The sequence below is a fragment of the Silene latifolia genome, chromosome 2, assembly GCF_048544455.1.
Source record: "Silene latifolia isolate original U9 population chromosome 2, ASM4854445v1, whole genome shotgun sequence".
Taxonomy (NCBI): Eukaryota; Viridiplantae; Streptophyta; class Magnoliopsida; order Caryophyllales; family Caryophyllaceae; genus Silene; species Silene latifolia.
In genome coordinates, this window is record NC_133527.1 from 159,332,738 (window position 1) to 159,358,962 (window position 26,225).

Genomic DNA, 26,225 nt, shown 5'->3' on the forward strand with positions numbered 1-26,225 from the left:
TTTAAATTTGAATATTGATGTTTAATGTTGTTGTTATATGTGTCAAATAAGATGTTTTCATAGATCCTTAGTATGATACCAGTTAAGAATAACATGGTGTCAATTAATTCAATTAATTCAATAATATGGTAATGCATAAATGTTTGACTCGTTGTGTTCTAATATGGGCATAAGATGTTGATAGTTTTGGTAAAGATGTGTCCGTTTTTTTAAATCAATTTTTTGTTCGAATTCGCAAACTAATGTGGTTACAATTTGTTGAAATTTGAGTACATAGATGAAAACTTTTATGTTTAGTAAAATGTCTCCATGAAGAGCACATATGGGACTATGTTGAATTTGTTACATTGTAGTATAATAAAGTTTTGATATCAATGTTACCAATTATACTACACGTGACATAAAAACAAGAAGGTGGTCACAAATATTGGAAAAGAGACAACATAAAGCTCAGATGAATTCTGGTGTAATGTGGTTCAGTTGTTTTCCTTGTCTTCTAATATGGCACCATGCCTTCTTAATTATGTGACCTGTTATTTGTGTTAGATAATGTTTACAGTTATATTGTAATGTGGTCACAAATAGATGATAAGACAGTACATAAATCAAAATTTGATGTTGTTCTAATATGTGTCCATAAAGAACATATTTGTGACTATTTTTAAATTATGGAGTAATTTGAATTTTATTTATACACCATGGTAAAAATGTATTCAGAAATCCTTATTATGTTATCATTTTTAGTAAATGTGACATAGATAATAATATGGTCACAGGTAGTTGAAAGAAGACAACATCTGTTCAGAAATCTATGTGTAAAACTTGTTTGCTTTGTGTCCAATAATTGTAATTTTGTGACCTATTTTTTATTTATTTTTGTTGCAAACTAATCTGATTTTTATTTTTAAACCTTGGTTAATATATTTTCAGAGATCCTTATTATGTTACCAGTTATAGTAAATGTGACATGGATATTAATATGGTCACAAATAGTTGAAAGGAGAACACATAAATTTAAGTATGTTCAGAAATTCATATGTAAAGCTTGTTTGCTTTGTTGTTTAATATGTGACCATGCCTCTTTTATTGTATTAGTGAGTTTTATTTCCGTAATGTGGTCACAAATAGATGATATGACAGTACATAAAACAAAGCAACACTTTTAAAATTTATTTTTTTAACCATGAAGAACATATTTGTGATTATTTTTAAATTGTGAATGAGTAAAATGTATTCAGAGATCCTTATTATGTTACCATTTTTAGTAACTGTGACATAAATAATAATATGGTCACAAGTAGTTGAAAGAAGACAACATCTGTTCAGAAATCTATGTGTAAAACTTGTTTGCTTTGTGTCCATTAAATGTAATTTTATAACCTTTTTTTTTGATGAAATATTATTTTTTATTTCTTTTTAAACCATGGTTAATATGTTTTCAGAGATCCTTATTATGTTACCAGTTACAGTAAATGTAACATGGATAATAATATGGTCATAAATAGTTGAAAGGGGGACACACAAATTTTAATATGTTCAGAAATTGAAAATGTAAAACTTGTTTACTTTGTTGTTTAATATGTGACCATGCCTCTTTATTGAATTAGTTAGATTTATTTATGTGGTCATTTGTTATGATGATGTGACCGTTTTTATTTATTTTGTGTTGTGAATTCAGATGTGTGTGTAGTGTTCAATCTGGTATAAAGGTTGTTTACTTTGTTGTCTAGTATGTGCATAAATGTTTGTTATATGATCCCAGGAAAATCTAAACAGCCGAAGGCGCCAGAATGTGTGAAGACAGTTTCTGAAGTTGGGGAATGTTCAAACAGAGTGAAATCCCAAATGATCGTCCGCTTGAAGAAACCGGTGCAAGAAAGAATGGAGGAGGTAATTGCTGATGAGAATAGACCCGTGGAAAAGGAGAAGGAGGTTGAAGGTCACGGTAACCCAAAGGCTTTGTACGAGCTGATACAAGTGTTGACACTTGCTAAAAAAAGAAGACGTCGGGGATATAGGGTTTGGTGGGCTTTTGGAGTTGAAGGCAAATGTGTTCTATCATTTCATAGCGGACGGGTTGATGGGAGTGTTACGATAACCATTCACAAATGTTTATGTTCAGTGAGAAGACCAACTTTGTCATCACCAAGCATGATGTGTATGATGTGTTCTTGCTACCATGTACAGAGAGGGATGTGCAGGTGACATCTAGCAAAAAAAAAGGACAACCCAGATCGGGAGTTAGTTCAGGCGTGGAGGGCGAGATATAATATGGGTCCAACGACTGAGATATCGTTGGATAAGGTGAAGAGGGAAATACTGGAAATAGTAGGTGGTGGTAACATGTTTAAGAAGCTTTTTGTCCTGTTAGCGATGGGCTGCTTTTTAGCACCAACGGTGCACAGCCGTGTTAATCTTAGGCTGGTCCGCGGTGGAGACAGTTGATGACATAGTGAGGCAGGACTGGTGCTCATATGTTTTAGCTAGGCTGAGCGACGCTGTTACATCGTACAAGAAGAATGACACAACAAATGTCGGAGGTTGCCTGCTATTTCTACAATTGGTCTATTTCCACCGCTTGAGTTGGAGGGGAGACCTCGCCAAACGTGAGCTACCCTTGGTGAAGCATTGGACATACGAAGATATCAAGCAGGGGGTGAAGGAAGAGAAGCTAGCGTACAGCAAGAATAGGGGACACTTTGGTATAGGGGAGTGACAGAATGAATTCTACCCAATCTCACGAAATCAGCCTAAAGTGTTATACCTGTAATACTCCGTATTTATAAGTCTTGGGGTACTCTATCGAGTAGCCCTTACTCTGTCGAGTAAGGGTAAGTTGCGAGATAAAATAGTTTCTGACCTGTTGGGTACTCGATCGAGTAGCTGGGGTACTCGATCGAGTAAGGGGGTACTCGATCGAGTACCTTGGGTACTCGATCGAGTGTCCGGGTTTACGGGGAGTTTTCTCGGGTTTTGTTAATTATGCGATTAAGGTATTTAAACATAGTCGTCATTGTTTTAAATCACTTTTACAAAACCTAAAACCTTGTTTAAGAGAGAAAGCAACCAGTTCATCTTCCTAATCGCATCCTTAGCAATTCCGGAGTTCGACGGTCGATTCGTGTCGTTGTTTGTATCGTTGAGTTCCTGCGTCGAGGGTAAGCTTTTAATATAATTTTTATAATGTTTTGTTAAGTTTGGTTAAACCCTAATTTAGAGATTGGGGGTTTTGTGTGTAGTTTGTGATGTGTAGCCTCTATGTGTTATATGATAGGAGGAGGGTTCGTAGAAGAGACTTTTGATACAAATTTGTTGATACCGTCTCGATTGTTGTGCTTTCCAGGTAGGATTTCCTACTCAGTATTAGTCCCATAATGGGATGGTTGTTGATGTGTTGAGATTGATTGTTTAATATCGTAATTGTGTTGTGACGGTGGTTGATTGTGATTATTGATTAATATCGTAATTGTGTTGTGACGGTTGTGATTGTGATTGTTGTCTCTGGTTCTCGAGATGCGTTCTCGGCTGAGTGGAGTCACTTGCGGGAGTGGCTTCACGCCCTAGTTTTGCCCTTCGTGGAACCCGCCACGGAAGGGGATGTGTACATTAATGGGACAGGGTTATCGCTCGGTATGATGAGCGGGGCTTAGGTGGGAACGGCTGCGGTCCCCCACGGGCGGTGGTGGGTCCGGTGGACGATCAATGATTGAGGTGATTGGAGTTGGTTGGTTGTGTGTGTGTGATTAAGTCGCATCTGTTTATCTTATTGTTGATGTATGTATTGAATTGTGTGATTAGTATCGACCCGTTTAAATGTTTTAAAAGCGTGGTGATCCATTCGGGGGGTGGTGAGCGATTATTGAGCAGTGTGATATGACGCGTATGGGATAGCTGGGATGAGTCATCACGTGGCGTTAGAAGTCTTCGTGTGTCGACGATGTCTAGTAGCGTTGATAGTTTTAGCTGTAGACCGTATGAGAACCTTGTAATTCCTTTTATTAGTTTTGGTTTGAACATGTAATCACTTAATCTATAATTACTTTAAGAGTACGTTTCTTTATTGTCTTATGATATTCAGTACCTCGGGCAACCGAGATGGTAGTATCCTTATACCTGAGTGATCCTGGTAAGGCACTTGGAGTATGGGGGTGTTACAAATGGTATCAGAGCGACGATTTTGGAACCTGTAACAAATGAACATAATGAACATAGGGAGTCTAATAAAATGAACCTGGTGTATGTGTAATGGGAGCCCCGGCTGATGCTAGGTTTTGGGTGAGTAGGCGCCCTCACTTCAAAATCTTGGCCCCATGATACTTAAGCCAGTAACATGGTATGGGAACGTGGAGTCCGTGTGTATATGTGCGACGTGTATGTTAATTGTCTTTGTATATGGTTTGTTGAAAGCATGTTGCATGATAGTTGGTTGACATGTTGGTTGGAATCGTTGGAAAAGTATATGAGAATGACGAATGATATGGTAGAAAAAGAAAGTAGTTCGTATATGATGATGTGTGATGAAGTGGATTTGTAATGTTGTTGTATTAGCAACATGGAAATAGGATTTGTAGTGTATGGGTGTGGTTTGTGTTATGAAAAGTTATGAAAATTTAAAACATGCGGGTAATACATGATTGAAAGTTTAATGTTATATGAGCATGATAGATGGTAATGTTTGACTTCTGGTAAGTAGTAACATGAAGAATAGAGGTTCAATGATATGTGTTTTATATAACGAATTGGATAAAAAGCATGATGGTTGTTTATAACGTGGCACTTGATAACACGAAGTAGATTATTTTGTTAATTGCATGAGGAGTCACGCAGATTTGAATGCGTAGTTGTAATCATAATGTTGAAATAATAATGAATGCATAGTACGTTAGGATATGTGAGATAACATTCGGGTAGTATTCGCGAGTCTGCATGACTCGATCGAGTGGGTATTTGTCGTTATGTTGACCAGAATCGTGTTTTTGGGCACTCGATCGAGTACCTCTGGCACTCGATCGAGTATGGGGTCACTCGATCGAGTAGCTGGGCTACTCGGTCGAGTAAGTCAGAGATCAGAAGGTCTGTTTGGGTTCTGGAGTCGGGGCACTCGATCGAGCATGTTGGGCACTCGATCGAGTAGCCTCAACTCGATCGAGTAGGTTCTGGTACTCGATCGAGTGGGGCCTGTGCAGGTCATATGCGTGTTTCGGGTCATATGTTTGTCTTTTGACATTCGTTGCATATTATGTTTAATTCAAAGGTGTTGTATTATTTCTTTATGTATTGTTTTACGTATGTGTTGGTCCTGAAGCGTAAGTTACCCAATCTTATGATGTAAAGAGTGGCACTATGATGAGTATGAGTTCGGTGGGGAGGACATGAGTTATATGTGATTATGATAGATATGATTGTGTGTTGAGGCGTGTAAAGATAAGTGAATATAGACAAGGGATGATGTGAGTATAATGAACGTGGGAATGAAAAGATTGAAAGTAAGAATGTGGATAGTGGCAGCTTGAGATGTGTAAAGAGTTAAGGAGGGAAATGGTTAGGAGTCGTGTGGATTATGGATTTATGTAGCGAAAGTTCGTTTAAAGGGGTTGAGAAGAGTAATATATAGTGAACTTTGTGGAGACATGTCGCGAGGTGTATTTGTAGACAGTGAGGGAGTTTGGGAGGTTTGGTTTATTAAAAGATGAAACTACTGTGTGAATTCCTTGGGTAATTAACGGTACTAAATGGATTCTGATTTCTAGAGATGTAAAAGGGAGATGCAATTGTTTGAACATTAAACGTTGGTTCTATGGATAGATTAGTGGCAAGTATGAGTGATAGCATAATAAGAGAAGATCCGTGGTAAGAAAGAGTGAGATGATGTCGGTAGAAAATAATGGAATTGAGTTTTGGAGCAACGAAGGGGTAACCAGATTTCTAAAGAGCTAGCTAGAAGGAACAAGGAGTTGAACTATTAATTTGTATTATTGAGTGTAAAGAGAAAAGAAGGATAAAAGTAAGCTGAGGAAAATGTTCACCGGAGCTATGTGATATAAAGATAAGGAATCATCGAAATGTGTGATGGTATCACGAGGATGTTAGCTAAAGGTTATATAGGAGTTTCAGGGCAACATGATTGGTAATAAGTCTCGAGGAATTAAGGGAGTAAGAAGTTGGTGGAGTGTTGGCACGATACGAGATATTTGGTGGAGAGTGGGATGACAATACAAATAAGATAGCATTGGGAATAATGTTGAGGTAATTTTGTGGATGGGTTTGATGTTCGTTATTTGCAATGCTAACCAAAAATTGGAGAAAAACCATGTTAATTTGATATAAGTGTAAGAGATTTGATATACGAGCAGCGGTGGCATTGGGGTATTATCACTAATGGTTAAGAGTGATGGTATATTAGAAAGGTAGCAATTCTAAAGAGGTTGATTTGGTAGGGACCTGATTGTTGTGTATGATTGTGAGAGGGTATAGGATGTGGTTAGATGAGGCGGACGCTATTAGTTGAATAGTGAAGGTGTGAGTATATTTGGCAGGAAGTGATGGTTGTGCGAATGGGGGAATATGTTATGAGGGGCATATGAGTTAAACTCGGGCGGCAGGTAACCTTTTTCGAGTAGGTGACTTACGTGGTCAGGATTGACTAGTTGGTTGTGATTACGGGTCTATGATATGTGTAAATGTTTGTGTGAGGTTCTGACCTCACAAGAAGTGGTATGGTATGATAATTATAAAGTTGTTTTATGAATGTTCTGTAATATATATGTTGGACACGGTAATTTAATTGAATGATATCCAAAAAGGTAATAACTTGATTGATTTGACATGGCAAGTTATAATTTTATGTGTATTGATAACACATGTGTATTCCGGGAAATGGTAGAGATGATGTTCATGAGATGCTTATCTGTTTATCCATATAATATGTTGCGTGGTGATTTAATAAAGTGGATTTGAGTAAGTTTTTCTTGTCTGAGAAGTTATGCTAAGTCAGTATCTATGGGAATTGTATGCAGTTGTGATGTCTATCGGTGTGGTTGTGGTGCCTCGGGTAGTGATCCGGGCACGGTACATAGTGCTATGATGCGGGTATTTTCGCACTACGGTGTGGCTGTTGGTGGCGGTGTTGTGATGCCGTCACCGGTTGTGGTGGAGTAGGCGGGATGATTATGATTCGGGTTTCGAAAGTACATACCGGTTATACATAGATTGTTGTTTTGTTTGATGTTGCTCTCTGCGAGTGTCGTTTGTCTTTGATAGACGGTTGTCTTGCTTATTCATGTTTTCTTTACCAGGTTAAGTTGGGAATGAGGTAGAGTATGATGTGAAATAGAATTGTATATGTTTCGTTGTTGTCATGGGATAGTGATAATCTGTTGATGGGACACGGTTGTGAGAGGTTGTTACGGTAATTTTGATCTTGTTTTCAGATGAGACATCGGTAGACATGGTAATGGAAAATGATTCGTAGAACATGTGTTGTAATGAGCTGAAAGCGGCAGGTAGTTCATAATCTTTTGTTGAGACAGTGAGTGTAGGGTGTTGGGGAAATTAGTGTCATGTTAAGTTGTGTATGAGTTTTGCGGTAATGAAAGAAAGAACTGGAGGATCTAGTGTGCGTGTACGTAACGAGTGCGGACCGTGAGTTATGCTTCTGGGAGATAAGTGCCTTACATAGAGAAGTATGTTGTTTGGCAGTAATAATGAAGAGTAGGTATGGTGATTTGCTACGAGTTTATGGTATAGGTTAGGTGCGCTGCCGAATGAGTTGAGGAATGGGAAATGTTTATGTATGGGAGCCTTGGATATAAGAATGGTGAGTGTTTGGTTTATAGACGGTTATCTTTGACATGTGGTGGTACAGAGGGTAATGAGATATAGATATGGTTTGGTATTAGTGAGTTACGAGGACGTAACATTTGTCTTAAGAAGAGTAGGATGCGATAAAACAGATTTTGATGGTTGTACATATGGTAATATATTCGGAAGTTGAGTCTTGATGTAGAATAAAAGATCGATTCGTGTTGTGGGTGATTTTATTAAAGGTCATGACCGTGCTTGTAGTAGCGTGATGTTTAGGAGTGTGAGAACATTTCACTAGTGTTGACAGTTGGATGATGAGGTTACAAGTGTGAGTAAACTTCGAGGACGAAGTTCTTTTTAAGGGTGGTAGAATGTAACATCCCGCTTGATGTCTATGAGTGTCTTGGTATTGGATTTGATAGTTGATGATATTATGGAGCTAGCAGCATTAGAGGATGGTAGTTGGTTATGTATGGAGTTGGTGTCGTGAGAGATATATATGTGGTAGATACGATATAGTGAGTCATGTTGTGGAATAAACATAGTTGGTGGAGTGGGTGTTAAGAGTTCATGTTCTATGTTCGGTCGAGTTCTTGAGTCCTTAGCTAGGTTGTTGTGTCTTGGTCGAGTCTGTATGGTTGTTTTTATGTATGGGTTGAACTTCGCGGACGAAGTTCCTTTTAAGGAGGGAAGACTGTAATACTCCGTATTTATAAGTCTTGGGGTACTCTATCGAGTAGCCCTTACTCTGTCGAGTAAGGGTAAGTTGCGAGATAAAATAGTTTCTGACCTGTTGGGTACTCGATCGAGTAAGGGGGTACTCGATCGAGTACCTTGGGTACTCGATCGAGTGTCCGGTTTTACGGGGAGTTTTCTCGGGTTTTGTTAATTATGCGATTAAGGTATTTAAACATAGTCGTCATTGTTTTAAATCACTTTTACAAAACCTAAAACCCTGTTTAAGAGAGAAAGCAACCAGTTCATCTTCCTAATCGCATCGTTAGCAATTCCCGGAGTTCAGACGGTCAGTTCGTGTCGTTGTTTGTATCGTTGAGTTCCCTGCGTCGAGGGTAAGCTTTTAATATAATTTTTATAATGTTTTGTTCAGTTTGGTTAAACCCTAATTTAGAGATTGGGGGTTTTGTGTGTAGTTTGTGATGTGTAGCCTCTATGTGTTATATGATAGGAGGAGGGTTCGTAGAAGAGACTTTTTGATACAGCTGTTGATACCGTCTGACTGTTGTGCTTTCCAGGTAGGATTTCCTACTCAGTATTAGTCCCATAATGGGATGGTTGTTGATGTGTTGAGATTGATTGTTTAATATCGTAATTGTGTTGTGACGGTGGTTGATTGTGATTATTGATTAATATCGTAATTGTGTTGTGACGGTTGTGATTGTGATTGTTGTCTCTGGTTCTCGAGAAGCGTTCTCGGCTGAGTGGAGTCACTTGCGGGAGTGGCTTCACGCCCTAGTTTCGCCCTTCGTGGAACCCGCCACGGAAGGGGATGTGCACATTAATGGGACAGGGTTATCGCTCGGTATGATGAGCGGGGCTTAGGTGGGAACGGCTGCGGTCCCCCACTGGCAGGGCTGGTCCAGTGGACAGTTAATGATTGAGGTGATTGGAGTTGGTTGGTTGTGTGTGTGTGATAGTTAAGCTGTCTGTTTATCTTATTGTTGATGTATGTATTGAATTGTGTGATTAGTACTGACCCCGTTTAAATGTTTTAAAAACTGTGGTGATCCATTCGGGGGTGGTGAGCAGTTATTGAGCAGGTGTGATATGACGCGTATGGGATAGCTGGGATGAGTCATCACGTGGCGTTAGAAGTCTTCCATTTGTGTCGGATGAAGTCTAGTAGCTTTGATAGTTTTAGCTGTAGACCGTATGAGAACCTTGTAATTCCTTTTATTAGTTTTGGTTTGAACATGTAATCACTTAATCTATAATTACTTTAAGAGTACGTTTCTTTATTGTCTTATGATATTCAGTACCTCGGGCAACCGAGATGGTAGTATCCTTATACCTGAGTGGTCCTGGTAAGGCACTTGGAGTATAGGGGTGTTACAATACCGCTTATCTGTTGTCGGCCAAGATAGAGAGGCCGATGAGCCAAGGACCATAACCCTCCCGCTTCCCACTCCACTGCTGAATGATGATGAACTTCGCCTGAAGTACCCAGACGTAAGTATTTGCCATTTGCCCTCTGATTTGTCATTATGTATCAAATTTATTCCCTGTTTCACTATATAAATATCGTGGCTTTGTATTGTTACAGGTCCGTAAACTGAAGTGGATGACCTCCAAACGCAACCTGGAACTAGTTTCACGACTTCATAATGACATGACGAAGGAATTGGAGGCTTTTTTCAGTGTCCATGTCATTGCTCAAGACGTGGTGCAAGCGGAGGAGGTAGAAGAAGGCGGCGAGCCGAGCCAACAGCATTCTCAGTTTTCATGGACTCAAGCTTTGGAGAACAATGAATATTTCCTTAATGATTTTCATACTATAGGGCGACTTGTGGATGAAGCCTTGGCGCTCAATCTTAGGAACCACCCTCGTTTGATCTAGGGATTGATAGCCTACATTTTGAAGACGGTGCGGTTGTGGAAAACCCCCAACCTGAGACTGCAAAAAACGAAGAAGCTGAGGCAAGTGCAGCAGTGGGTGAGCCCGTGGAAGATCCCCCACTGCATTCTGGAAACCCAGTGGCTGCAAGGTACAAGCGCGCATACACACGAGCAGCCAGGAAGCGTTGTGGTAAGGCATAAGTGATGGTATTTGGGGATGACAACATTTTGGATATCGCCTACGATGTTAATATTCTGGAATGGCGTGTGGTTGTAGGTAGTTGTTGTCAGTCAACCAAATTGTAGGAGGATATTTTGAAACATGTTTGTTTAGTTATTGACATGAATAATTCTTCATTTTGTAGTCATGTCATTGAACAAGTCTGTATTTATTCATCGTATTTTCTTTGTGAATATGGCAACAATTAGTAAAAATATGATGACATATATATTCATGGAAAATATGTGGCCATAATATCTACAGATGTGGCCATAATAGCTACTTCCACATAATCCGCAGGTAAACAAGTTGCCATTTGGTCTTTAAATGTTGTCAGTTTCAATTATGCTATTTCTTTGTAAATATGGCTACAGTTATTAAAAATATGATGACATATGTATCCATGGAAAATATGTGCCATAATATATAATAATGTTACCTAATAAGTAGCTAATAAGAACAATTGTTATCTGAATGATGATCATGTGTCAAAAAATGCTTATGTGGTTATATATAGTTAAAATAAGAATACATAATTGTTGGTGTAATATGTATGAAACAATTTTGATTTTGTATTGATAAAATTGTAAACTGAACAAGTCTTTATTAAATATAATATAATGTTTACACAGAAGCATAAAATGTTGCCAATTATATAATAAGTTGGATAATTGGTAATATGATTACAAATAGTTCAAATGAGGCTACATAAATGGACTACATAGATGTTGCCAAATGAACTAACAATGTCACCACCTGATTAAAAGTTGAGATCTTTCACAAGTGGGTTACAAAAAGACCATATAGGTTCACATAAATATTAGATAGTCAGGATAGTTCAGAGCTTTCCTCCCAAAATGTTGTAAACCCAAAATACTACACAAAATGTCAGTAACATACTAAGGTGACTTATAAAAGTCGTGGAATTGGAGTGTATAACTCCGGATTTTCACCACCCTTTCTGGCCCTTTTCTTTTTCCCAACACCGCTTGGTTTACGTTTACTCCTACCCTTGGTAACAGAACGTATAGGATTGAGTACGACCATCTCATTCTGAGCAGTGTTGTGACACCCTCATTCATTGCGGAAAAGTAAACACGTAATTCTAGAATAAAACTGCATGGATATGTTTGTAATAGGTTCATTTGGGTAAAAACCTGTAATTTTTAAAACCTAAACCTGTCATAAAGATATCCAAATTAAAAGGTGTCAAAACATACAAGGTCTAAATAAAATTTTCAAAACATAACCATTGCTAGAGTCGCGAATAGCAAAGTTATACAACCAAATGTAAAGAGGGAGACATATGTCCCTAAAATGTATGTGACATAAAAACTCGTATAAGAGTCTCTAAAATAAAACCAAATCTAAGTAAGTCCCAAGGTTACTTTGCTCGCTAGCTCGTCCATGAACCCCATATAAGCATCACCATACCTGTCGATCACATTTTATACAAATACGAAAGCCACAGTCAGTGGGGAGTAACTCCGAGTTCTCCCAGCCACGAAATGTCATAATTAATATAATATGTAAACATGAAAATATGAATATGAATAACACATAGCCTTAACATATAGAGGCTAGACAATCGTGCTTATCATGTGAACAACAATATAACAACACATAGTCCTAGCCTGTGAATACTAGACCGACTCATACTACACTATCATGTGAATCACATAACATCCGGGAATCCAAAATCTATCAACCATAGCCGGCTTGCATCTCACCTTCTATGATTCATAGAATCATCAAACAAGAAAGGACAATATATCTAGAGACAGGTATAAGTTCTTAGTACAGTCAATAGTCACTCTATAACTCGAGTCTATACCACGAGGTAAGGTAAACACCCTAGTCCTAAACCTGCGCAGACCTAGCGACATGCGGAAAACTACCGCATCTAAGACCCATGATAACAACACATGAGTACCCCTAAGGAGTCCACCAAAGGGTTGGCTAGTACTTAAGCTGACTACATACTTCTAAGAGTACGTCAGGAAGTCATACCCTAACTTGGATATAAACCCACCAAGCTAAGACACAAAGGCTATTAAGCGGTGAACATATACTCGTCAAAGACTATAATGGCCTATCTATGACGAAGGTCGAAATACTCACCTAGGACCTAGTCCCAGCTTGAATACTTTAGCCCACGCCACACAAGACAAGTGGGACACCCAATTAACTATAAGAGGGGCAAAAAGTCCAAACTTGCACACACAAATGATCATACACATCCTAGCATATGAAAGGCTACGCAAGAGCATATTCAGCTGACAATCCAACAATATCAATAATAATCCAAATTCCAGCTAACCAACAGTACCATAATCCATGAGAACGAGCTAAAATGGCAACAAGGCAAGAAGACTCAAGTAATAGGCAACCAATTCATCCAACAACCAACATATGAAAAGACAATCATACTCAAAGACAAATCCTCGACCCTAGTCCCGCGACGGGTCATCGGTCAAATCGAGGTTGACCGGTTCAAACCTAACTTGACCAAACTCATTTGGTCAAATTGGCCTAGCTCAGAGTCTTGGCCTACTTTGGCCCAAATCACAAAATTCATCACAATATCATTCTCATGCCATTTCCAATTTCTATCATGTGAAAAATATTGACATAGAGAAAATATGCCAACTTATAAAATAACCAATTCAACGGAAATATTAGCTTAAACAATTTCCTACATGCCAAAATACCAACATACTTCAAAACATGAACCATAGGCCCAAAACATCAAACAATAGACCCAAGACCCGACCCAAAGTGACGGGTCAAAATCCGGGCCGGACCCACCGAGCCTGCCGGGTCAGCCGCGCTTTTTTCCGGGCTGTTTTGGGCGGTTTTTCCCCCTTTTTCCTTTTTCCCACCAAAATCCGTTTCAAGCTCAATTTAATACCGTCTCAAGCAACAATCAACAATATTCATTCCGTTTCAACACTTAAATATGTAAAAAACAACATATTTAACAAAATTTAACAACAACAATTCATGTGAAAATTAAAGTTAACATGTTATTAATCACATAAGCATCCAACACATCATAAACAACACTAATGTGACATTAAATCGTCGAGTAACTCGGAATAGTTACCTTAAGCTAGAAAAGAGACAAGTAATAACTTGAGAAAGCTTCTAAAACCCAAAATTATGCATCATCTTCCACAATATATGAGTCTCCTAACTCATCTTCATATTCTTCACCTATAAGAACAACAAAAACACATAAATTAGTCCTAAATTCGAAACCCTAAAAAGATAAGACCCGTAACAAAATTGGGGGAAATGAAAATAAAGCTTACTAGTAGATGAGGATTGAAGAGAGGATTCCAAATATATAAGTTTTATGCAAATTGGTGGAGAAATGAAGGATTTATGGTGGTTTTAGGGATTGTAAGGAGCTTATTTTGAGAGGAATTTGGTTGTTTAATGAAAGGAAGAGAGAGAGTGGATTATGGAGGAATGAAAATTGAAAGAGGGGACAAAAGGAGGGGGGTGGCCGGTCCAATGGCATGGGGAGGTTGTCAATTGTTTACGTTTTGGGTGTGCTTCGACGGTAATTAGAAATATTCGTCGAACACGATTTCCGAGAATGTTAAAGTTCTTAAACACGATTTTACTTAAAGATTAAAGACTCATATGCTCAATATCCAAACTCGTTTACCCAACGACCGTAAGAAATGGGAAAATCCCAATATTACGACTTTTATCAGAAATCTATTTTATCAAAGTAAAAGGTTTAAATATAGTTTAAATTACTTTTAAACATTTCTAAACTATCAAAAGTGATTACATTACTTCAAACTAAAATAAAATTATATTTTATCAAATTATTATTATTTCAAATAAATTAATATTAAATTAAAATGGATTAAAATATTACTTTTAAAATATAATAAAGGTCTTCAAATTTACGGGGTGTTACAATCATCCCTCCTTTTAAGAAGTTTCGTCCCCGAAACTTAGAAGAAGGAACATTGTATATATGTAGGTCTTTCTCTTTAAATCAATTAATCAACATCTTCAAAACATGAACTTATGAAAATATACGTGTCCTTTCAATGGAACGGAAATATCCTCGTCGGTCGCCCGAGAACACCAACATTCCAAATCAGAACAAAAAATACATTTTTACGCCAACAACTGAGAAAACTAATTATCGGACGTCTCCAATAACGAGCCTTAACACTCATTGACGTTAAAACCAGTGGGAAAACATTAAAACATTTTCAAAAACCTTTAGTTCGAAACTCTTCAATAAGGATAATGACTCCACTAATCATGACTAAACTCTAACTACGGCTCTTATACAACTAAGCAATGACTACTAACGCAGAGAATATTCCAGGGAAGGAGAGGAACACTCGAAAGGATAGCTAAAACTCACAAGGATTAGATAAAGGAACGGAAAGTACCTCACGAGAAGAGTTCGGGATATTTAGCTAACATAGAAGATTCAGGCTCCCAAGTTTCTTCTTCGACATTTCCACAACGCCAAAGGATACGAACTAGGGGCACTACTTTGTTTCTAAGTTGCTTGTTTGCCCTTTCAAGGATTCGGATCGGCCTTTCTTCCAAAGCCAAGTTAGGTTCCAAATATGGGATTTCTTCTTGAATAACATGGCTCAGATCACTAATGTACTTCCTCAACTGAGATACATGGAAGACATTATGAACCTTGCTCAAATTCGGGCAACTCTAAGCTGTAAGCAACGGGACCAATCTTCTCAAGCACACGGAAAGGTCCAATGTATTTGGGACTCAGCTTTCCTTTCACACCAAAACGTTTCACCCCTTTCATAGGTGACACCTTAAGGAATACTCGATCATCAACCTCAAAGGCAAGTGGTCGACGACGGGCATCAGCATACGATTTCTGTCGGTCTTGAGCGGCTTTCATACGCTCTCGAATGATCGGAACCTGATTGATGGTCTCAGTCACCAAATCGGGTCCCAACACATGAGCATCTTGGACTTGATCCCAACAGACCGGACTACGGGACTTCCTACCATACAAAGCTTCATAAGGTGACATCTTGATAGAAGTATGATAGCTATTGTTGTAGGAGAATTCAACAAGAGGTAAGCACTTCTCCCAAGAAGTGTGGAAGTCTAAAGCACAAGTACGGAGGAGGTCCTCTAAAGTCTGGATAGTCCTCTCAGTCTGTCCATTTGTAGCGGCATGAAAAGCGGTACTCATCAGTAGCTTACTACCCATGGCTTCTTGCAAAGCAGTCCAGAAACGGGAACAGAATCTCGGGTCACGATCTGAAACTATATCCTTAGGCACTCCATGGTAGTGTACTATCTTCTTCACGTAGGCACCAGCTAGGACATCTAATCTCCATGTCTCCTTGATAGGTATAAACCTAGCACATTTGGTCAATCGATCTACAACCACCCAAACCGCATCTTTTCCGCTAGCAGTCTTAGGTAAAGCCATCACAAAGTCCATGGAGATGGACTCCCATTTCCAAAGGGGAACATCCAAAGGTTGTAGCAAACCCCCGGGTTTCTGATGCTCAATCTTCACTTTCTGACAGGTAAGACACTTGCTAACATACTCTAGGACATCAATCTTCATCCTAGGCCACCAAAACTATAATCTCAAGTCTTTATACATCTTGTCACCACCAGGATGAATAGAGTAAGGAGAAAGGTGAGCTTCATCAAGGATCTTCTTCCTCAACTCGGCTACTCTCGGAACATACATCCTACCTTGGTAACGAAGGTATTCATCACTATCCACCACACAATCCTTAGCTTGCCCAAGTTGGATTTTTGCTTGAATGGACTTGAAAGTAGCATCCTCAGGTAGGCACGTACGGATCTCACGGTAAAAGTCGGGTTCTGCACTCAAGGCACTAAGATAGTCAAAGCCCTTCCCAACAAGGCTTATCCCTAACTTTTGAAATTCCGTGGTAAGTTCATCAGGTAACACACAGATAGTGCTCAAAGAGTGACTAGTCTTCCTACTCAAAGCATCGGCCACCACATTTGCTTTCCCTTCATGATAAATCAACTCGGCATCATAATCATTCACCAACTCTAGCCATCTTCTTTGCCTCATATTCAATTCTTTCTGGGTAAAGATACACCTCAAACTCTTATGATCGGTATAAACGCGGCAATGAACTCCAATAAGGTAATGCCTCCATGTCTTCAAGGCATGTACCACGACGGCTAATTCAAGATCATGAGCAAGATGAAGCGAGGAAAGAAGGTATGAACGGTAACACTTATGGTCAAAGAAGAAAGGAAATTAGACAACAAAGAAACGTCAGGTACTCAAATCTCAAACAACAACATCAACCTAAGCGGTTCCGAAAACTTATTAGCAACAAAACTTATAACCACATCACTCCTAAGGATTTCCTCAAAACGCTCATGTTACTTCATCCTAATCTATTCCCTGAAACAGGGTACTCCACTATAAGTGTGATTTCACCACTCCAAATCCTCAAACATCCACAAGATCAAGGTCAAAGTTCCAACAAAGCTATACTCATATCCAACTAATATCAACCATGGGTTTCTCAAAATAGTAAAATCCTCAATCAAAGATCCGAATACCAAGCTATAAATTCCCAGAAAGGGTTCCTCAAATATTCCACCATTCAATTCCATCCATTTAAAGTCAAGTACCAAGTACTAGTATCCCAAGACATGTCTCACTACACTTCCCAAGGCTCTCAAATCCCAAACCTAAACAACAAAGCCAAGTTCTATAGCCTTAGTAACAAACGCAACTCACACTTGACAACACAAAATCCACCAATCAAGAATACTCACTTTATCAAGGATCTAGGTCTAAAAATCATTAAGTATGTCTCATCAAACTACCTAGGTCTTTCTAACATCACAACCTCTCAAAACCAGGGTTATGGGTTAACCACAAACAATCTCCTCAAAAGTCAAATTCTCCAACCAAGACCAACATTCCTCAAAAGAAAGAGTACTATAAAAAGGCGTTAAGGGAAGATAAGCAAGGAACAAAACACAAGTTGGGAGGGTAGAAGAGTCAATCCTAAGGAAAGAAAAGAGAGTTTAGAAGAGAAGCAAGCATTAAGAAGTAAAGAGTAAGGCAAGGTACACAAAGATGGAGGGATAACTTCGAGGAAGAAGGAGCATTCTTCACAAGTTGAACAAATCTCCAATGCCCGACGATAGGCACCAAATCTTGATCACGACACGGGTAAGCTCATGGTCATTGATCCAAGGGTACAAAAATGATTGACAATCAACAAACATGTTAGAACTTATCAAAGAGCAAACACACTACAGACTACCACCTTAGGTCCTTAAGTCTACCCATACTATCCATCTCTCAAGTTTATTATTTTAAGGTCAAGTTATTTATATCGGGGGTGCACAAACATGCGTCGGGAGGAAATATGTTCTGATACCAACTGTGACACCCACATTCATTGCGGAAAAGTAAACACGTAATTCTAGAATGAAACTGCATGCATATGTTTGTAATAGGTTCATTTGGGTAAAAACCTGTAATTTTTAAAACCTAAACCTGTTATAAAGATATCCAAATTGAAAGGTGTCAAAACATACAAGGTCTAAATAAAATTTTCAAAACATAACCAACGCTAAAGTCGCGAATAGAAAAGTTATACAACCAAATGTAAAGAGGGAGGCATATGTCCCTAAAATGTATGTGACATAAAAACTCGTATAAGAGTCTCTATAAATAAAACCAAATCTAAGTAAGTCCCAAGGTTACTTTGCTCGCTAGCTCGTCCATGAACCCCATATAAGCATCACCATACCTGTCGATCGCATTTTATACAAATACGAAAGCCACAGTCAGTGGGGAGTAACTCCGAGTTCCCCAAGCCACGAAATGTCATAATTAATATAACATGTAAATATGAAAATATGAATATGAATACCACATATCCTTAGCATATAGAGGCTAGACAATCGTGCTTATCATGTGAACAACAATATAACAACACATAGTCCTAGCATGTAAATACTAGACCGACTCATACTACATTATCATGTGAATCACATAACATCCGGGAATCCAAAATCTATCAACCATAGCCCGCTTGCATCTCACCTTCTATGATTCATAGAATCATCAAACAAGAAAGGACAATATATCTAGAGACATGCATAAGTTCTTAGTATAGTCAATAGTCACTCTGTAACTCAAGTCTATACCACGAGGTAAGGTAAACACCCTAGTCCTAAACCTGCGCAGACCTAGTGACATGCGGAAAACTACCGCATCCAAGACCCATGATAACAACACATGAGTACCTCTAAGGAGTCCACCAAAGGGTTGGCTAGTACTTAAGCTGACTACATACTTCTAAGAGTACGTCAGGAAGTCATACCCTAACTTGGATATAAACCCACCAAGCTAAGACACAAAGGCTATTAAGCGGTGAACATATACTCGTCAAAGACTATAATGGCCTATCAATGACGAAGGCCGAAATACTCACCTAGGACCTAGTCCCAGCTTGAATACTTTAGCCCACGCCACACAAGACAAGTGGGACACCCAATTAACCATAAGAGGGGCAAAGAGTCCAAACTTGCACACACAAATGATCATACACACCCTAGCATATGAAAGGCTACGCAAAAGCATATTCAGCTGACAATCCAACAATATCTCCAATATCAATAATAATCCAAATTCCAGCTAACCAACAGTACCATAATCCATGAGAACAAGCTAAAATGGCAACAAGGCAAGAAGACTCAAGTAATAGGCAACCAATTCATCCAACAACCAACATATGAAAAGACAATCATACTCAAAGACAAATCCTCGGCCCTAGTCCCGCGACGGGTCATCGGTCAAATCGAGGTTGACCGGTTCAAACCTAACTTGACCAAACTCATTTGGTCAAATTGGCCCAGCTCAGAGTCTTGGCCTACTTTGGCCCAAATCACAAAATTCATCACAATATCATTCTCATGCCATTTCCAATTTCTATCATGTGAAAACTATTGACATAGAGAAAATATGCCAACTTATAAAATAATCAATTCAACGGAAATATTAGCTTAAACAATTTCCTACATGCCAAAATACCAACATACTTCAAAACATGAACCATAGGCCCAAAACATCAAACAATAGACCCAAGACCCGACCCAAAGTGACGGGTCAAAATCCGGGCCGGACCCAACGGGCCTGCTGGGTCAGCCGCGCACTTTTCCGGCCTGTTTTGGGCGGTTTTTCCCCCTTTTTCCTTTTTCCCACCAAAATCCGTTTCAAGCTCAATTTAATACCGTCTCAAGCAACAATCAACAATATTCATTCCGTTTCAACACTTAAACATGTGAAAAACAACATATTTAACAAACTTTAACAACAACAATTCATGTGAAAATTAAAGTTAACATGTTATTAATCACATAAGCATCCAACACATCATAAACCACACTAATGTGACATTAAATCGTCGAGTAACTCGGAATAGTTACCTTAAGCTAGCAAAGAGACAAGTAATAACTTGAGAAAGCTTCTAAAACCCAAAATTATGCATCATCTTCCACAATATATGAGTCTCCTAACTCATCTTCATATTCTTCACCTATAAGAACAATAAAAACACATAAATTAATCCTAAATTCGAAACCCTAAAAAGATAAGACCCGTAACGAAATTGGGGGAAATGAAAATAAAGCTTACTAGTAGATGAGGATTGAATAGAGGATTCCAAATATATAAGTTTTATGCAAATTGGTGGAGAAATGAAGGATTTATGGTGGTTTTAGGGATTGTAAGGAGCTTATTTTGAGAGGAATTTGGTTGTTTAATGAAAGGAAGAGAGAGAGTGGATTATGGAGGAATGAAAATTGAAAGAGGGGACAAAAGGAGGAGGGGTGGCCGGTCCAATGGCATGGGGAGGTTGTCAATTGTTTACGTTTTGGGTGTGCTTCGACGGTAATTAGAAATATTCGTCGAACGTGATTTCCGAGAATATTAAAGTTCTTAAACACGATTTTACTAAAAGATTAAGTACTCATATGCCCAATATCCAAACTCGGTTACCCAACGACCGTAAGAAATGGGAAAATCCCAATATTACGACTTTTATCAGAAATCTATTTTATCAAAGTAAAAGGTTTAAATATAGTTTAAATTACTTTTAAACATTTCTAAACTATCAAAAGTGATTACATTACTTCAAACTAAAATAAAATTATATTTTATCAAATTATTTTTATTTCAAATAAATTAATATTAAATTAAAATGGATTAAAATATTACTTTTAAAATATAATAAAGGTCTTCAAATTTACGGGGTGTTACAAGTGTGTGGACGAGGTTCTTCAACCCTCACTTTCTCCTGAAATAGTTTTTGCTACTCATTAGCTGTAGTGTAGAGCTTGTCAAGAATTGCTCTTGCATCAGGCTCATTTTGGCACTTAGCAATAAGATGGTAAAGCTTTGTCATCACAGATCGCCGCCAATTTAAAGATCCATTGGCAATGGCTCTACGCATATCAGTTGGAAGAATACGGCTCCACACTTCCTTTTTGGCAAATTTAGTCCATCTTCTTAAGATGTACCTATTAGGGATTTCAGTCACAGAATGTATATGGAACACGCGAATTATGTGGAAGCAAAGCATGCCCATTTCCGGAAATTTCCGGCAAGAGCACTCTACCATGGTGTTTACGCAATCAAAAGTCACGTGATGAGTACTGTGAGATACCCCAGGTGGGTCAACACCATACAATAGAATTGAATCTTCGGTTGAAAGTATTTCAGCCCTTGTACCCATAGCCACGACAAACTCTTCTCAAATAAGCGAAACAATTCAATTGTGTAGACCTGAGAGGCGTGCTGTAATAAGTCGACTAAAGGATACACAGAGGTAGGGGTCGACCTAATACAGTTGAACTCTTTACGCTCCTCTTCACCTCTCCAACGCTTAACTGTCCCTTCATATATATGATAGAAATCGGAGTTGTTTGGGTGGCCTGAAAGGCTGAAACCCCATAGCATGGTTGGTACTCTTGCTTCTTTGGGAAGATAGTATACCTGCAGAGAAGTACTCCTTATTCAATGCGGTTGACCATTTCTCTTTTAATCCATACAATCTTTTAAACCACTCATTATTTTGCAGGCCATATTCTGATATCATTTTGCTCCAGGTTGTTTCAAATTCGATCTCACTATAGCATCCGTTCAAACATTTGTTGAATGCATTCTGAAATACACGATCATGTTTTAACAAGCCAAAGTGAGAGATCACATTCTGTTGGATGTGCTACTGGCATAATCTATGTATTGATGATTTTTAAATCTGCAAGCAGCGAATAATATCGTCATGATAATGTCCAACAAACGACTACAGACAAATTGTAACCAATTCATGCTAGTAAGTTGCAATTGTAACCAATTCATGCTAATCTGTTGTCATTTAACACTTTTGCTCTAATATCGTGATCATAATGTCTGAAATGAAAACAGCTATTACAACCAAATAGCAACCAATTCATGCTAATATGTTGTCATTTAAACAAATAAAGTTACCTCCTCAATTGCATTCTTCATTGCTAGGTCTTGATCGGTGAAAATAGAGACCGGTAGAGTGTCCGGGCCCATAGACTCATCGAAAACCTTGAACAACCACTCAAATGATTCTTGTGTTTCCTTAGCCAAGAAAGCACACCCGAACAAAACATTTGACCAATGATTGTTTATGCCAACAAATGCACCACAAATGAGGTTGTACCTATTTGTTCGGTACGTTGTGTCGAAAATCACAACATGATGGTATAGCAAGTAATCCTCTTTCATCATAGAATCCCGCCAGAACACGTTACATAACCTCCCATCTTTACCGAACTGAACTCGGAAAAAAAAAACCAGGGTCCTCCGCTTGTCTACTCACCAACAAAGTCATTAGTGTTGATGCGTCACCACCCTCAATAGTTTTCATATTAAGCCTACGAACGAAGTTAATATGATCTCTTTTTGTGTGGCCAACCAAATCATCACCACCAGCCGTTTTGGCGGCGATTCTATATTGCATAGTAGCGGGGACCATAGCTTCGGTCATGGCCTCTATAAACTCACCCTCAGCATCGGTAATTCTCCTCTCAGAACGATGATGATGCTGCCACTCGGGTGGGGTTAGTGGATGATTGTGTTCAAGAACATGGCTCAACACTTCCCATACTCCCTTATCATTCACTTGGACCCTTACATTGGTTTTGCAGAAATATCGTGTCTTAACATTTTTCTTCCCTTGGCCATAGTTAGAAGGACTTGCCTCCGACTTTTTCCCATTAGCATGCTGACCTTCACAAGAACACACAAAGTATCTCTCAAATTCAGGGGCTCCCGGAACATTAGTTCTACGAAGTCCGCTTTTCCTTATGCTAAATCCAATTGCTTGAGAATGCTTTTTGTATAGCTCGTATAAATCCTCCCACTTGTCAGCCACAACTCCTACTAAAGATCCTGAAGCATCAGTGACTGGATACAAAGACAAAAAAGGTAACATAATTATACTATATGTATACAATCAGGGTTCAACTATTTCACCGAACAATTAACCCATAACTGGTGACATATGTTTGAAAGAATGCATTAAATGCAACAATTAAATGTAAAGAAGGATATTAATGCTCCAATGATTAGAGATCATCATAGTACAATCAGTACATTCATTAAATGCAATGATTGGATAAAATGGTAACATAATTAAATCATTCTCATAATTAAAAGTTACATAATGAATCACGATTCAACTATTTCACCAGACATATGAGCCAAAAATGGTCACATATGTTTCAAACATGGATTTAATGCAACAATTAAATGGAAAAATAATGTTGATACTCCAGTCCTCTGAACATCATCAAATTATCGTCATCATATTCTAAATACAATGATTGTATAACAAAAAGTATAAATAAAAAAAATTATACACAGATTATTTGTACACAAATAAACCATAAGTGGCGACATGTTTTGAAATAAACGATTTAATTGTTTATGAAATCCTCATTATACACAGTTAACTCTAACAACACACATTCATTCATTCAAATTATTATTATTATTATACAAAGATTATATGTACAAAAAAAAAATCATAAGTGGCAAAATGTTTTAAAAAAGTCGAATTAATTCGTCACTCTAGGTTACGAGTTCAAACAAAGTTTGCATGCATATTAAGAACGATACTCACCATCACTGCTACGCACTTTGACCGCATCATCGCTATTGCCTCCAACATCAGAGTCCACTTGAAGAACGTCAGATGGTTCGTTATGTACGGTGATAATCTCACCCAAATCATCCAATTCCATTGAGTGAGATTGGTTCTCTTATTTTTTAAATTATAAAATAAATTAATGAAACAAGAAACTAAGGCGGTTTTTGGAAGACGAAGATTGACATATGTGCACCTGATTATAATGTGGAATTATGAAAATGAAGAATTAAGTGTTTGATGAATCTGAAAATTGAATGTTTGATGATAATTGTGATAAGAGAAGAAGCGATAGTCTGATATGATCAATGTAGGGTTTGTAATTCATGGTACTATTTTTATTATAATATTATACATGGCAGACAAAGTTTACGGCTCATTTAATGCCTTGGTCTACCCACTTGATTTGCCGCCTGATTTGTTTAGCCAATACGGACGGGTTTGACCCGTCTTATTATTTCAGACGGATACACTTTGTCTGAAACAAGAATTTGTGAAAGAGTAATAATATAGGTAAACTTGAAATTTTTTAATTGTAATAAATTATTTTGAAGTTTTCATCTTTTAATACAGACGAGCTCCCCTTGCTGAAAGTCCTAACTCCATCACTGATTGTAGACTCGTGAGGTACCTGGTCCAACTAGTATTAGAATAGGCGATAGAAGCGTAGGAGGGAGGGGAGGCGGTTTCGGTTGAGCTAAAGAGTTGAAATCCAAAGCATGATTTCATGGAATCTTGTGATTCGTAAGGCTCGTGGGCGATGATCAAAGTGTAGTCGTGTAGTTGGTTCGTTATCGTTAGTGGTCATGCTTCAACATTGCGAGCAACTTATTTGGTGTAACCACCACATTCTCACATTTCTCCACTTGCAATTTTGGAGCAACAAGCATATGACATCAATGGATAAACCCAAAAAATATATAAAGCCCAAATAAACATAATCGAACGAGAGTCTGTTTAACTTACCAATTTAATTCTACCCTCCTCAGTCCCTTTACGTCTATTTTGTAATATACATTTAACAAAAGAAATATAAAATTAACAAAAATATGCACGTGTCACAATGATAATCACAAGAGAATGTGAACTAAGCGGTCATAGGTTTGAAACCCATCAACAAAAGTTTTGAGGTTTGACTTGATATTTGACCACTGTTGACCGGCGTTGACCACTTTCGACCGTCAGATAACTGCCCTTGTTGACCGCCTGATGACCACCGTTGACCAGCTTTAACTGACGAAACCGACATTGGCTTCCATTAACTTTTTCGTATTAATGTTTGTGTAATTGGGTGGATAGTGTTTAACCCTTTAAGATGGAGTTACATCTTTACCCTTGAATCAAAATTGAATGGTGGGGAGCCATTCTCACCATTCTCACCTAAGGACCCGTTCTCAATTGTTGTGGTTTTGAAATTTTCCTTTTAATAAATTTTATTATGTTTATTATTTGCTAATTAGAGGAACTTAACTTTAATTTTATCTAACCCGAGTTGTTTGCGAGATATTTGAGCTTATTTGTTATCGATTGTTTAAACTATTTTCTCAAGCAGTTTCTTAACATCGCTGAACATACAGCAAAACAGAAACGTCCCGCTAATTTTATTTTATTACGGGTAAAAGAACTAATAATATAAAATTATATTATAATTTATAATAAGACTTGATGTATTTACATTGACTCAAAAACTGACACTAATACTATTCTTAGCAAATAATGATAATAATGTCTAAACACTAAAACTTGGGAGAAACGGTGTCTGACTAAGTTATTGAGAGACCAATCTTTCGTACCCTTTTATTTGTATTTCGTACCCTTTTTATTATTGATCGTGACATAGTAATTTCGTACCTATTTACATATACCTATTTTATCATTAATCATGATTTGTACCTATTTTATTACTTTTAGTATCACTTTTTTTTTAAAATTGTACAATAATCTCTCAATAAAACTTATTAAGAGACCGTCTCTCAGGAGACCTATTTCTATCTAAATTTATTTTCAAATTATGTAATAGTGACAGGGACAGGGTACCTAATGAAACTGCCTAGGGCCAACAGGATGCCAAATTATCCAATTGCAAACCAATTTGTGTATGTGTCCATATATGTGACACACCTTGAATCAAATGACTTGAATATGCTTTAATATTACTTCCGCCCGTTTCTTTTAATGATGTCCTTATTTAAACATTTTTAAGTTTGGTTTTACCTTTTTACGATCATTTCAAGGTGAAAAAAAAAATATAGGAACTCAAGAAGTCAACTAGTCATCGTAATTAGGACTGTTAATTGGCAGAGTAGATTTTCTGTCCAATTTTATGTCCCATCTTGTGTCTCATTATCTCTCCAAATGACACATTAGCACTTTGATATATAATATTACCATTTTTATTATTT

The 26,225-nt window shown here is 37.9% G+C and overlaps 2 protein-coding genes across 2 annotated transcripts in view; one reads left to right on the forward strand and one right to left on the reverse strand.

Moving 5' to 3' along the window:
- LOC141630834 (uncharacterized) overlaps window positions 1-22,128 on the forward strand; it is a 55,291-nt gene extending 33,163 nt beyond the window's left edge. The window contains exons 3-7 of the mRNA XM_074443585.1: window positions 1,763-2,755; window positions 9,866-9,990; window positions 10,085-10,219; window positions 21,955-21,991; window positions 22,088-22,128. Of these exons, the coding sequence (XP_074299686.1) occupies window positions 1,763-2,205 (443 nt within the window). The 3' untranslated portion in view covers window positions 2,206-2,755; window positions 9,866-9,990; window positions 10,085-10,219; window positions 21,955-21,991; window positions 22,088-22,128. The remainder of the gene's footprint in view (window positions 1-1,762; window positions 2,756-9,865; window positions 9,991-10,084; window positions 10,220-21,954; window positions 21,992-22,087) is intronic.
- Window positions 20,956-23,920, reverse strand: LOC141641518 (protein FAR1-RELATED SEQUENCE 5-like). The gene is made up of 5 exons (XM_074450177.1): window positions 23,800-23,920; window positions 22,445-23,081; window positions 22,134-22,335; window positions 21,639-21,807; window positions 20,956-21,392 (listed from the first exon to the last, which is right to left on the reverse strand). The coding sequence occupies exons 1-5, from the start codon at window positions 23,918-23,920 to the stop codon at window positions 20,956-20,958; spliced, it is 1,566 nt and encodes a 521-aa protein (XP_074306278.1).
- Between the last annotated feature and the right edge of the window lie 2,305 nt (window positions 23,921-26,225).